Raw genomic sequence first — 12,852 nt, forward strand, 5'->3', positions numbered from 1 at the left:
GGAGTAGACCAGGTCAGCAGCCCTGGAAGGGCGGAGGGCACAAGCCCCTGCAGTGGTGCCCAGCGGCCAGGGCCTCGGCAGTCCGGGCAGGGGTGCTGAGAACCAAGCACCCCTGGGCCAACTGCACCCCCAAGGCTAAGTCCGGGAAAGCCAGCTGGATTTTGGAACCTGGGTTCAGGTCTAGGAGCCCGAAGGAGCTGAGCTCCCTTTAGCAGATTCTGAAGAGCTGTCGGTGGCTGAAAGTCAGCGTGGAGTCTGGGGTTGGCACCTGAGCCAAGCCCGCCTTGGGGCCTGGGGTCTGGGTGTCTCTGGGTACCCTGCCCTGGGGGCCTGGCAGGAACTGACAGCCAAAATCTAGACGCACTGATCCTCACACACCTCAGCTCCCTGTACCCCGCCCGCTCCCTGTGGAACCTCTCCACTTTGACTCAGTTTCCCGCTTGGACCAGAGAGTCCCTGGTACCTTCTGGTTCCAAGCTATCTGGGTGGGGTTCAGGTTGGAGCCGCCTTGGAAGACAGGCAGGGGAGGCACGGGATTTCTGACTCCTGCCTTGCAGAGGGGCCTGGTCTGGGGAGCACAGGGCTCTGAGCTCAGCATTGGGGAAAGTCTGGGTTCCATGCAGGGACCGGCCTCGCCAGCACCAAGGACAAGATGGAGCCGGGGAGCCCGTGCCAGCCACGGCGAGGGGCCCGGCACCTCTTCCCGAAGAGGGCATCAGGAGTCAGGCCTGGTTTGGGGTGTGGGTGGCCCAACACCTGGGCAGGGAAGTGGTATCGGTCTCTAGCCCCTCCATGGCCCCTGTCCTCAGGGAGGAAGAGGAGAGCAGAGACAGCAGCCCGCCCTCCCCAGGCCTGACGCCCAGGCAGAGATTCTCTGTGGTGGGACCAGGTTGTCGGCGGGCTTTGAACGAGCATGGGGTTCCTCAGTTGGCGGGCTCTGGCAATGGCTCCGGCAATGGCTCCCTGGATTTCCTTCACTGCTCTCTGCCCTGGTGGGGCCTCCGGGGGCTCATGTGCAGGGACGGGGCCTCGGGCCAGGTGAGCCCGGCTTCCCCAGGACAGACAGAGGGGCCGGCGGGGACCTAGCAGTGGTGTGGGGGACCTACAGGGGAGACGGGCAAGTCCAATAAAAACAGAAACTGGAGCCATAGGCTAAGGCACGACTCTGCGGCCATCCATCGCTTCCTCTTAGTGTGGGGACCCCGCTTCCCCCCCACCAAGGAGCTGCCCATTCTTGTTCTCTACCCCCCACCCTGTGCAAGGGGCAGAGGCCCCGGGGCAGAAACGGGGAGCCCCGGGATGGTGCAGGAGTGGACCCTGGAGGCCCGGTCCTACGCCGGCCCTGAGGTACACAGGCAAGGTCCTAGAGCTCAAACCTCCCAGCCCCCTCCCCACGGTGACGTTTGAAAGCTTTTATTATGATCACGAACGTGGTCTTGGTTCTTCTATCACGAGCAGAACCTCCATTCACCCCCTAAGCAGGATGGACTGGGCTTCCAGCACCCTGCCTGCCCTGGGGCCCGCATCGGGAGAGGCCATTCCAGCGTGGAACCTTCTGGAAACTCCGGCCAGCCACCCGCATCCTGGCAGACCAACAGAATTTCCATTGTCTCCCCCTTCTCACACAAACAAATTTAAAAAAATTTTTTTCAATTGCATTTTTGTATGTGTATGTGTGTGTGTGTGTGTGCGTGTGTGTAAACAGTCTTATCCAAGCTACAGTCGAGAAAGCTGAAATCTAGTGTCTCCTCTGCCCCCCAAGTTAAAAACCTTACAGGGGGGCACCGCCACCTGCCAACCTGGGACTGCGGGGGGCCGGGCCCACCGCCCAGCCCCTTCCAGCAGGTGCCTTCAGGAAGAGCCCTCGGCTCCCAAGCGGCTCGGCCCCCCAAGGGCCACCCCTGACCTCTGAAGCCCAGAGCCGCCCACTCCGGCCGCCCACTCTCCCGCCGATCCTCCGAGGCTATCGCGAAGAAATGTATAACAACTAAGACACTACGGGGTCTGCAACCCGGGCGCCCGGCCCGATCCGCTAGAGCCCAGCGCCGCCGAGGGGCGCTGGACCACTCCGGCGCCGGCGGCGGGGATGGGTGCTGCACCTAGGCCTGCGGCCGCGGCTCAGATCTCCGACTCCCTTCTGTAGGGCCGCTGCTCCAGGGCGCCGCCGCCACCGCCGCTGGCCTGGAGCCGGTCGAAGTCATGCCGGGGCTGGGGGCTGAGGCCGTCCCGGCTGCGGCCGTCCGGGTCGCCGTCCACCTCGTCCTCCTCGTCGCGGCTCAGGAAGGCCAGCTCGTTCTCGTAGCAGAAGGAGCTGGCACTGGGCAGCAGGAACTTGTTCTCCACCAGGTCCTTGGCACTGCACCGGGGCGTGGAGGGCACCTCGTAGGTCTTGTGGAAGTGCGAGTAATCGATCTTGTACTGATTCTTCTCTTCGAAGAGCACGGGCTCGAAGCGGTGGCCCCACAGGATCTCGTTGGCCAGGTAGGAGCTGCGGGCCTGCGTGGTCATGGCCGTGGCCTCCACCATGCCCTCCAGGATGACCACGATCTCGAAGTCGTCCGTCTCCAGGTCCTGCCGGCTGATGCCGAACAGCGGGCTGGCCTCGTCGATCTCGTGCAGGATGGTGATGGGCGACACCAGGAAGATGCGGTCCAGGCCCTTGTCGAAGCCCACGTCGATGTCGATCTGGTCCAGCGGGATGTACTCGCCCTCCTCCGTGACCCGGGGCTTGATGAGCTGCGCCCGCACGTGGGCCTCCACGATGTGGCTCTTGCGCAGATTCCCCACACGCCACATGAGGCACAGCTTGCCGTCCCGCAGCGCCACCACGGCGTTGTGGCTGAACAGCAGCGTCTGCGCCCGCTTCTTGGGCCGCGCCATCTTGGCCATGATGGCCCCGATCATGAAGGAGTCGATGATGCAGCCCACGATGGACTGGGCCACCACCATGAACACGGCCACCGGGCACTCCTCGGTGACGCAGCGCAGCCCGTAGCCGATGGTGGTCTGCGTCTCGATGGAGAACAGGAAGGCCGCCATGAAGCCATGCACCTGCAGCACGCATGGCGTGCGCCCGCGGCCCTCGGCCGGCTCCAGGTCGCCGTGGGCGACCGCGATGACCCAGAAGATGATGCCGAACAGCAGCCAGGAGGCCAGGAAGGCCAGCGAGAAGATGAGCAGCATGTAGCGCCAGCGGATGTCCACGCACGTGGTGAACATGTCGGCCAGGTAGCGCTGCGACTTCTCGTCCATGTTGGCGAACTCGATGTTGCACTGGCCGTTCTTCTTGACGAAGCGGCTGCGGCGCCGCCGCCGCGTGTGCACTTTGCCGTTGCCGAAGCCGTTGGCGCCCGCCATGGTGGCCAGGTGCAGCCCGTCCTCCTCCGAGGACACGATGCTATAGGGGTTGGCCCGGCTGGCCGCCGTCATCCCGGGCAGGGGCGCCCTGCCCGCCCCTGGGCTGGCTCCCGGCGGGGCCGCGTCTGCAACAGAGAGGACAGGAGGGTGGCACCGGGCAGGGGGTGCAGCTGGCTCCAAGCCCCCCAACCACTCCTCACCCCTCCTGGCTCAGAGAACGGCCTCCAGTGAGTGGCTCTGGTCAGAACCATAGATGCCGCAAAGCTCCTCTCTCTCCCACACCTAGGGCTCTGATTTCCTTCTCTCTCTCTCTCCCTCTTCTCTCTCTCTCCTTTCTTTCTTTCTCTCTCTCCTTCCTTTCTTTTTCTTTCTTCTCTTTCTTTTCTTTCTTTCTTTCTTTCTTTTTTATAGTACTGGGAATGGAACCCAGGGGCATTCTCCCTCTGAACTACACTACCCCAGCCCTATCTTTTAATTCTTTATTTTGAAACAGGTCTCACTGAGTTGCAGAGGGCCTCACTAAGTAGCTAAGGCTGGCTGCGAACTGTGATCCTCCTGTCTCAGCCTCCCAAATATTGGGATTGCAAGCATGCACCACCATGCCAGGCTCCTTCTGATTTTAAAATGTGTCTAGGATCCAGCCTACAGGCAAGGTGGTGCACGCCTGTCATCCCAGGACTCTGGGGAGCTGAGAAAGGAGGATCGCAGGCTTAAGGCAGCCTCAAATCAGCAACTCAGCAAGACCCCAGCAACACAATGAGACTCTGTTTCAAAATAGAAAGGGAAGCCGGGTGTGGTGGCTCTCATGGTGGCTCTCGCTTGTAATCCCAGTACTTGAGAGGCTGAGACGGGAGGATCCTGGTTCACAAACAGCCTCAGCTACTTAGTGAGGCCTTTTGCAGCTCAGTGAGACCCTGTTTTAAAATAAGGAATAAAAAATAGGGCAGGGGGTGTAGCTCCGAGGTAGAATGCCCTGGGTTCCATCCCCAGTACCGCAATAAATAATAATAATAATAATAATAATAATAATAATAATAATGGTAATAAATAAAAGGGGGGCTGAAGGTAGAGCTCAGAGGAAGAATACCCTTGGATTCCATCCCCAGTACTACAAAATAAATAAATAAATAAATAAATAAAGCTGGGGGTACAGCTCAGAAGTAGAAGGCCCCAGGGTTCCATCCCCAGTATCACATACGCAAAACAAAATGTATTTGGGAATCTGACACCTCCCAACCCCATGGCCCCGAGCCCACACCAGCATGTCCTGGACACGAACACCATCTCAACCTCCTCTAACTGCCTGAGCCCCATTGTCCCCAGGGCAGCCACGGGGAGCCCAGGGACGCTGTGACTCAATCCCTCCTCTGCTCAGAGGCTCCGGAAACCTGCAGGAGCCGCATGGGCCACCCCACGAGCCTCCCGGCCACCAGCAGCACTGAGGGCTGGCCGTCGAGCAGCACCCAGACAAGGGTCACTGAGGGTTACCCCTGCCCTGCACCCAGGGGCCTCCCTGTCCCTCCCTCCCTCCTAACTTCCTCCTTCCCTTCCTTTCTTTACTTTGTGGTACGGGGGATGGAACCCAAGGGCATTCCACCTCTTGAACTCTACCCCCAGACCTATTTTATTGTTTACTTTGAAACGGGGTCTCGCTATGCGGCTGAGGCTGGCATCTAACCTGCCATCCTCCGGTCTCGGCCTCCCAGGTACTGGGATGGCAGACCTGAGCCACTGTGCCCAGCGCTGTTTTCCATGTCTAAACCAGGAGCGCAGGGCCACCGTCCTGGTGTACGGGAATGCTCACTGGCGCCACCTCTCCATCACCGCCAGGGGCCACCCTGGGGCCTGCTGCACTCTCAATACAGAGGCTGAGCTGGTGGGCGTGGGGGCGCATGCTTGTAATCCCAGCATTCGGGAGGCTGAGACAGGAGGATCACGGTTCACAGACAGCCTCAGCTATTACTTAGTGAGGCCCTTTGCAACTCAATGAGACCTTGTTTCAAAAAGTAAAGAAACGCGGGGGCGTGGTGGCGCACGCTTGTAATCCCCGGGCTTGGGAGGCAGAGGCAGGAGGATCGCGCTGGTTCGAAGCCAGCCCTGCTGGCTTAAGAGACCCTGTTTCCAAAAATAAAAAAGTATAAAATAGGTCTGGGAGTGTAGCCCGGAGGTAGAAGGGCTTCCAGGAACCCCAGTACCACCAAAAATAAATAAATAAATGACAAAATAGTATTTAAAAATAAAGAAAGAAAGAATAAAAAACAGAGCTGGGGGGGGGGTAACTCGGAGGTAGAATGCCCCTGGGTTCCATCCCCAGTACTGCAAAAAACAAAAAACAAAACAGAGGCCCACCCAGAGCATGCCCGCAGTGTGGTACCCAGCCAGCAGCACACACCCTCCTCTCAGCCCTGGGGCACACAGGTCGAGCCACCCTCCCATGCTGCCCCCCACCCGGCTCCTCGCGGATGGCTGGTGGCAGCTGAGATGGGGGCGCGGGGCTGCCTGGCCCTGTGGCCGCAGATACCACCTGGGCCTCTGTGCCCGCTAGAAGCAGGAGGAGAACTTGGAGCCGGTGTGGGCAGGATGCCCAGCAGCTGAGCCCACAGTGGAGACCTGCGGACCCCCACCAGACTAGAGCCAGACTCTGCCTCCAGCTTCATCAGCTCAGGACTAGGAGACCCTGGCCCGAGGCCCCCAGGCTGATGGCCAGACTCACTCGGCCCCATCTGTGCGGTAGGGAGCCTGGCCAAGCGCCGGCGAGCCAGGCGCTAGTCGGCACAGCCTGGAACCTCTGCCCCAACTCTGTCGGCTGAGGACCCTTGAGGCCAGACGCAGCCAGCGCCCCCAGATGACCCTCTCTCAACCCACGGAGGATTAGAGAGATGGAGTGACCTCCCCAGCGCCACACAGCCATCAGGCAGGTGAGCGGAGACCCAAGCCACTTGTCTCTAATGCAAGGATTTGGGCCGAGGGACCCCAGGCCCCGAGGGGGAGCCCCGGGCCTCGCTCCGCGGTCTACTCCCTCCGGCCGACCACCTCACCGTGGGTCTGAGGAGCTGAGGTCGGAGGCCTCAGTGATGGAGGCTGCTTCTGCCTGGGCCGGGAGTCAGGGAGCCGGGAGGGGTGGGGAGCCCCAGGGCCATGCTGGGAAGAGGATTCGGCCCCCAGTTCCCGGACCCTCCAGCGGGAGGCAGCCAGGGCGGGGGCACTGAGACGCCGGTGGGAGGTTGTCAGATCCCAGGGTGCAGGTTTGTGCGGCCTGGGGGCCTTGAGGGATGTCCAGCGGGTCATGGCCGGTGCTCTGAGCCGCCCAAGGCCTGCAGGGACAGAAGTGTGAACGTCAATGGCCGGAGAGTCCGGCAGCGGGGTGGCCTCGGGGCTAGTGAGGGCTCCGGCGCCCCACACCTGGGGCCCGCCTAGACAGTGTCTGTCATCCAGGCCTGGGAACTCCCACTCCTGCTGACGTCCCTCCTCCTAAAACCACACAAGAAAATCCACACTTTAGCAAGTTCCCATGCGCGCCCCCATTTCTCAGAGGCAGAAACAGACATGGCACAGAAACACCCAGCAGCCAAGAAACAGGGAAAGTCGGCGCCCAGTGTCAGCACCTGGCTTCTTATGAACCTACTTTGGTGTGTGTGTGCAAATGTGTATGTGTGTGCACGCGTGCATGCGTGCACGTGAATGCAAAAGACAAACAGATGCCTAGGGGTATGGGGATCCCCTTCCTGAGAACTTGGTGGATCCAGAGCCATAAAAACCAAGAAAAGGACCCGTAAGCAGAAAACCAACCCACAAATTAGCCCAAAGTCCCATGAGCGCTACCACATAAACAGAGGCGTGGCGATAAAATTACTCAACTGTGCGGTCTTTAAGGATTCAATTTAAGAAATGTAGGACAGGTCAGGTTTGGTGGCACACGCCTGTTATCCCAGTCCTTGGGAGGCTGAGACAAGAGGGTCGCAGGTGCAGGGTCAGCCTCAGCTACTTAGTGAGGCCCTCTGCAACTCAGTGAGACCCGGTTTCAGAATAAAGAATAAAAAATAGGGCTGGTTGTGTAACTCAAAGGTAGAATGCCTCCTGGGTTTTATCCCCAGTACTACAAAAAAATAAAAAATAAAATAGGGCTGGGGGTATAGATTGGAAGTAGAACATCTCTGAGTTTTATCTCCAGCACAACAAAATGATACAAATTATAAAAAAATAAAAAGAGCTGGGGGGATAGCTCAGAGGTAGAATGCCCTTGGGTGAGACCCCCCAGTACACTAAAATTAATTAATTAATTAACTAAATAGAGCTAGAGCGTAGCTCAGAAATGAAATACCTCTGGATTCAATCCCCAGTACCACAAAATTTAGATTAAATTTAATTAAAAAAAAAAATAAGCCAGGCGTGGTGGCACATCCTTGTTATCCCAGTACTTGGGAGGCTGAGACAGGAGGGTCAGAGGTTCACGGCCAGCCTCAGCTACTTAGCCAGGCCCCTCGGCAACCTAGTGAGAACCTATTTCAAAAGAAAAAACAGATGGCCGGGCGTGGTGGCGCACGCTTGCAATCCCCGTGCTTGGGAGGCAGAGACGGGAGGATCGCGCAGGTTCGAAGCCAGCCACGCGCACTGGCTTAGGAGACCCTGTTTCCAAATAAAAATGTAAAAATAGGTCTGGGAGTATAGCCCGCAGGTAGAAGGGCTTCCAGGAACCCCAGTACCACCAAAAAAAAAAAAAAAAAAAAAAAAAAGAAGAAGAAGAAGAAAGAAAGAAAGAAAGAAAGAAAGAAAGAAAGAAAAGAAAAAAGAAAATAGGGCTGGGGGTGTAGCTTAGAAGTAGAAGGCGCCTGGGTTCAATCACCAAACCACCTCCCCCTATAGAGAAATGTAGGACAGTCCCCTCAGCCAGAGTTAGGCAGGCCTGCTGTCTCTTGCTTCATGGGGAGTATAGGGGAAGATCTGGTAAGAGAAGGAATCAGACTTTTTTAGACTGAAAGTCCTGTGCAAGCGAGGAGCCTGTCTCCCCATTTCACAGACGGGAACATTTCAGAGATGGGAGGCTGGAAGAAAGGGAGAGACTTTCCCCCAGGCTATGAAGCAGGGCTTGGGCAGGATTCAGTTCAGGACCACAGCGGGGCCGTGCGTGGATGCCCAAGCTGGCCGGCGGGGCTGGGCCATTGCTGCAGGGGCACAGGGGTATACTACCTGAGCTGGACACGGTGATTCAACCCCAGATGGGGCTCGAAGCAAGCCCAGAAGACAGAGAGGTATTTGTGTGCAGAGACCCCGCAAGAGGTGGTGAAGCCGACCCAGGCCCCGAGGCCATGTGTGTGGCCGGTGCCCGTCACTGCAGCTGTATGCAACCTCCTGGGTCCAGCCTGCTGAGAGCGCCTGTCAGGGCTGGACGGGAGCTTTTAGAGAGGATGCCGGGCTTCAGCAGGCGGCTGCCACCCGACCCGAGGGTGGGGCCCGGGAGTCACTGGGAGGCGCCTCCGGATGCCCCGGCCCTGAGGTGCTGGGCACCTTGGGTTTCGGTTACATCCGGGAGGAACAGGGACAAGACCGGACCCACAACCCCAGGTGCCAGGAAAACAGAGACTGAAGGGAGGGCCGGCACAGAAGCCCACACAGCCCATTCAGAGACACGAGGCCAGAGTCTTTGGTGGCGCACGGTACTTGGGACAGAAAGATGGAGGGTTCACAGCCAGGCTCAGCAACATAGTGAGACCTGTTTCAAATTAAAAAAAAAAAAAATACCTGGACATGGTGGCACACGCTTGTAATCCCAGTACCGGGGAGGCTGAGACAGGAGGATCGAGTTTTCGCAGCCAGCCTCAGCTACTTAGTGAGGCCCTCCGAAACTTAGTGAGGCACTGTTTCAAAATAAAAAAAAAATAATAATAAAATAAATAGGGCTGAGGGTGTAGCTTGGAGGTAAAATGCCCCTGGGCTCAATCCTCAATACAACAAAAAAAGCATTAATAAACTCATTGACGAATCCCTATAATTAGGCTATGACTAACTATTATCCCCATCTCTGAGTGAGGAAATTGTTGTTCACCAAGGGTCACACAGCCCTTACGGAGTGGAGCTTACTTACCATCTAGGTGATACAGTGAGGCCAAAGCTCATCCCCTGAGGCCCGGCAGGTGTCATTGGAATAGTGCAAATCACCCACTCAAAAGGAGAGGGTTACAGACCCTCACCAGCGCTGACCCATGGTTCTTTGCCCTTGCTGACACGCCTAGGGACAGATACTGTCTCATGACAGAAGGCACCTTAGAGGTCACCCCACGCAGGGAAGGCCAGCCCACGGCCTCTTCCTCCAGCCTGCGCCCATGACAGACATTACTAATCGATCGCCCATCTTTGCCGCACTACATCCAGAATCGTTCCTTAGTCCTGTCACAACCCATTGGGTTTAGGATGAGAAGCCCAGAGAGGACTCTCTTGCACGGCTGCACATCCAGAGGGGCCAGGCAGGCCCGGGGTGCAGAGTTCTCTCTTGTACGGGGCCCTCCACAGAGGACGGAACTACGGAGAGCCAGGCTAGTGATATGGGGAAGTGAGCAGGGGCAGAGGGATCCCTGGAGTGCAAGCTGGCTGGTGAGAGTCAAGTGAGGGTGTGAAGGGCGATAGATACTTGGAAGGGGCCGGTATTTTTACTGGGGATGGAACCCAGGGGCATTCTACCTCTAATCTACACCACCAGCCCTATTTTTTATTCTTTATTTTGAAACAGGGTCTCACTGAGTTGCAAAGGGCCTCCCTAAGTAGCTGAGGCTGGCCACAAACCCGATCTTCCTGTCTCAGCCTCCCAAATGCTGAAATTACAAGTGTGCACCACCACGCCCGGCATCTTTTTTTTTTTTTTTTTTTTTTTGTGGTACTAGGAATGGAACCCAGGGGCTTTTCTACCTCCAGGCTATATTCCCAGATCTATTTCATATTTTATCTGGAAACAGGGTCTCACTAAGTTGCTGGGAGCCTCACTAAGTAGCTGAGGCTGGCTTCGAACCTGTGCGATCCTCCTGTTTCAGCCTCCCAAATGCTGGGATTACAAGCGTGTGCCACCACGCCCGGCGTTCCTTTATCCTTTTTAAACAGGGTCTCACTAAGTTGCCGAGAGTCTCTTGATTAAATTGCCAAGGCTGGCCACAAACCTGCCATCCTCCTATCTCGGGCCTCCTAAGTACTGGGATTATAGGCATGTGCCATTCTGCCTGGCACTTTATTAATTATTTCTTTCTCATCTCATGCCCTCGCTCCCCCTAATATTTCCTGGACTTGCTTCTCCCTAAACCACTCACACTGGGACCTGGGTCTCCTGGTCCTCCTGTCCCCAGCGGAGGCTCCTGAGCCGCAGCCTTCCCTTCAGGGTGCTCCTGAGCGGCCCCTCTCCTCCCGGATTCTTCCTACATACACCTCCTCCAGCTCCTCCTCCTCCTTCACCTTCTCCACGAACTCCTTTCGGATTCTCCGGCTCTGAGATTTTCCTCTTAGGGCCATAAGCTACTTTTCACCCTACAGTGAGCGTTGATCTGGCCCAGCCTCATCTCTGAGCCACCTCCACCGAGGCCCAGAGAGGCCCAGAGAGGAGACGGTACCAAGGGATGCTGTGGGCCAAGGAAAGGGTGAATGAAGCGACGGATGAGAGAGGAGACGGCGGCATGAAGGAGGAGGCGGACACGCTCAGGTGGGTGGCCAGGCAGATGGAGGGCTAAATTGGGCTGACGGATGGGTGGATGGGTTAATCAGCGGCCCCGTGGACGGGCAGGTGAGCGGACGGAGGAGTAGCCGGGCGGGTAGATGGACGGGGTGTCTGGAGCCGCTGATAGGGGGATACTTGGTGGAGGAGATGTCAAGTAGGTGGTGGGATGGGGAGAAGGACAGGTGGAGGAATGGGCGGGGGCCACTGAGCACGGCGTGCCCGGATGTTGAACACCGTGGTCCGGTGCAAGCCCTGCTCTTACCTCTGGAATTGTATCTTTAGGTGATGGTACTCAGCGGGCAAGTCGCTGTCTTCAGGGACAGACCAGTAGCAGCTGCCATTTTCCAGGCTCCAGCTGGGGAGGATCCAGTCACCAGGAGATCCTGAGGGGAGCGGAGAAGGCCAGGTTACTGCCCGCGCTTTGCACGCGAACCCATCTCTCTGTCCACTCCCCCCAAGGTGGCCAGGCCCGGCCGCACCCCCATGCCCCGCGCATGCGCCGTTGCAGCATGTCTGCTGTGCGTACAACCCGAATCCAATGAGGGGGTCTGTAGTTATTTATTTATGGTACTGGGGATTGGACCCAGGGGTGGACTGTCTCCCAGCTACTCGGAGCTATTTTGAAACAGGTTCTTGCTAGGTTGCTGAGAGCCTGGCTACGTTGTAGAGGCTGACCTCAGACCTGTGATCCTCCATCTAGCCTCCCAGGTACTGGGCTCACAGGCCTGTACCGCCATGCCTGGCTCCAAGATGGGTCTTTGGAGAAAAGAACAGCTGACGATTATTAATGCCAAACACGTGCCAGACATGGTGGTGGGTGTTTCACACACACCATCTTGTATAATCCTCATCCCCCCACCGCCAGAATATCCTGAAGTGATCTTCGGAAGGCTGGAGCTATTTCTGCTGCTACTCCAGAGAGGGAGATCATGTGATAATTCATGAAGGACTCAAGTCCTCGCCATGCTAGACATCACCTGCTGAGCCTCCCCAGGGCCGCCCCTGGGGCCAGTGGTGCACAGCTGGATGGATGAGGGTGTGCGCATGTGTGAGTGAATGGATGGAGAGGTGACTGGATAGACTGACGGACACATGGATGGGTGGGTGGACGGATGGATGGGTATGCAGATGATGGATGAGTGGGTGGCTGGGTGTGTGGATGGATGGACATGTGGGTGGATGGGTGAGTGGATAAATGAACGGGTAGATGGTTGATAGATGATAGATATGTGAATGGACAAATGGGTGGACAAGTGGATGGATGATAGATGGATGAATAGATGGATGGATGGATGGATGAATAGATGGATAGATGGATGGATGGATAAATAGATGGATGGGTGGATGGATGGATAGATGGATGGATGGATGAATAGATGGATGGGTGGATGGATGGATAGATGGATGGGTGGATGGATGGATGAATAGATGGGTGGGTGGATAGATGGGTGGATGGATGGATGGATGGATGGATGGATGGATGAATGGATGAATAGATGGATGGGTGGGTGGATGGGTGGGTGGATGGATAGATGGATGTGTGGGTAGATAGATGGATGAATGGATGGATAGATGGATGAATAGATGGATGGGTGGATAGATGGATGGGTGGACAGATGGATGGATGGATAGATGGATGGGTGGGTGGATAGATGGATGGATGGATGGATGGATGGATGGATGGATGGATGGATAGATGGGTGGGTGGATGGATGAATACATGGATGGGTGGATAGATAGGTGGATAGATGGATGCATGCATGCAGGCATGGACAGGTAGATGGGTAGAAGGATGGCATGTG

At 57.0% G+C, this 12,852-nt stretch overlaps 1 protein-coding gene across 1 annotated transcript; it reads right to left on the minus strand.

Moving 5' to 3' along the window:
- Window positions 1–2,118: 2,118 nt before the first annotated feature.
- On the minus strand, window positions 2,119–6,645 carry LOC308275236 (ATP-sensitive inward rectifier potassium channel 12; the record flags this gene model as incomplete). The annotated part of the gene is made up of 2 exons (XM_080713363.1): window positions 2,119–3,482; window positions 6,396–6,645. The coding sequence occupies 2 exons, from the start codon at window positions 6,643–6,645 to the stop codon at window positions 2,119–2,121; spliced, it is 1,614 nt and encodes a 537-aa protein (XP_080569489.1).
- Between the last annotated feature and the right edge of the window lie 6,207 nt (window positions 6,646–12,852).

Source organism: Muscardinus avellanarius (assembly GCF_963383645.1).
Source record: "Muscardinus avellanarius genome assembly, chromosome: 16".
Lineage (NCBI taxonomy): Eukaryota > Metazoa > Chordata > Mammalia > Rodentia > Gliridae > Muscardinus > Muscardinus avellanarius.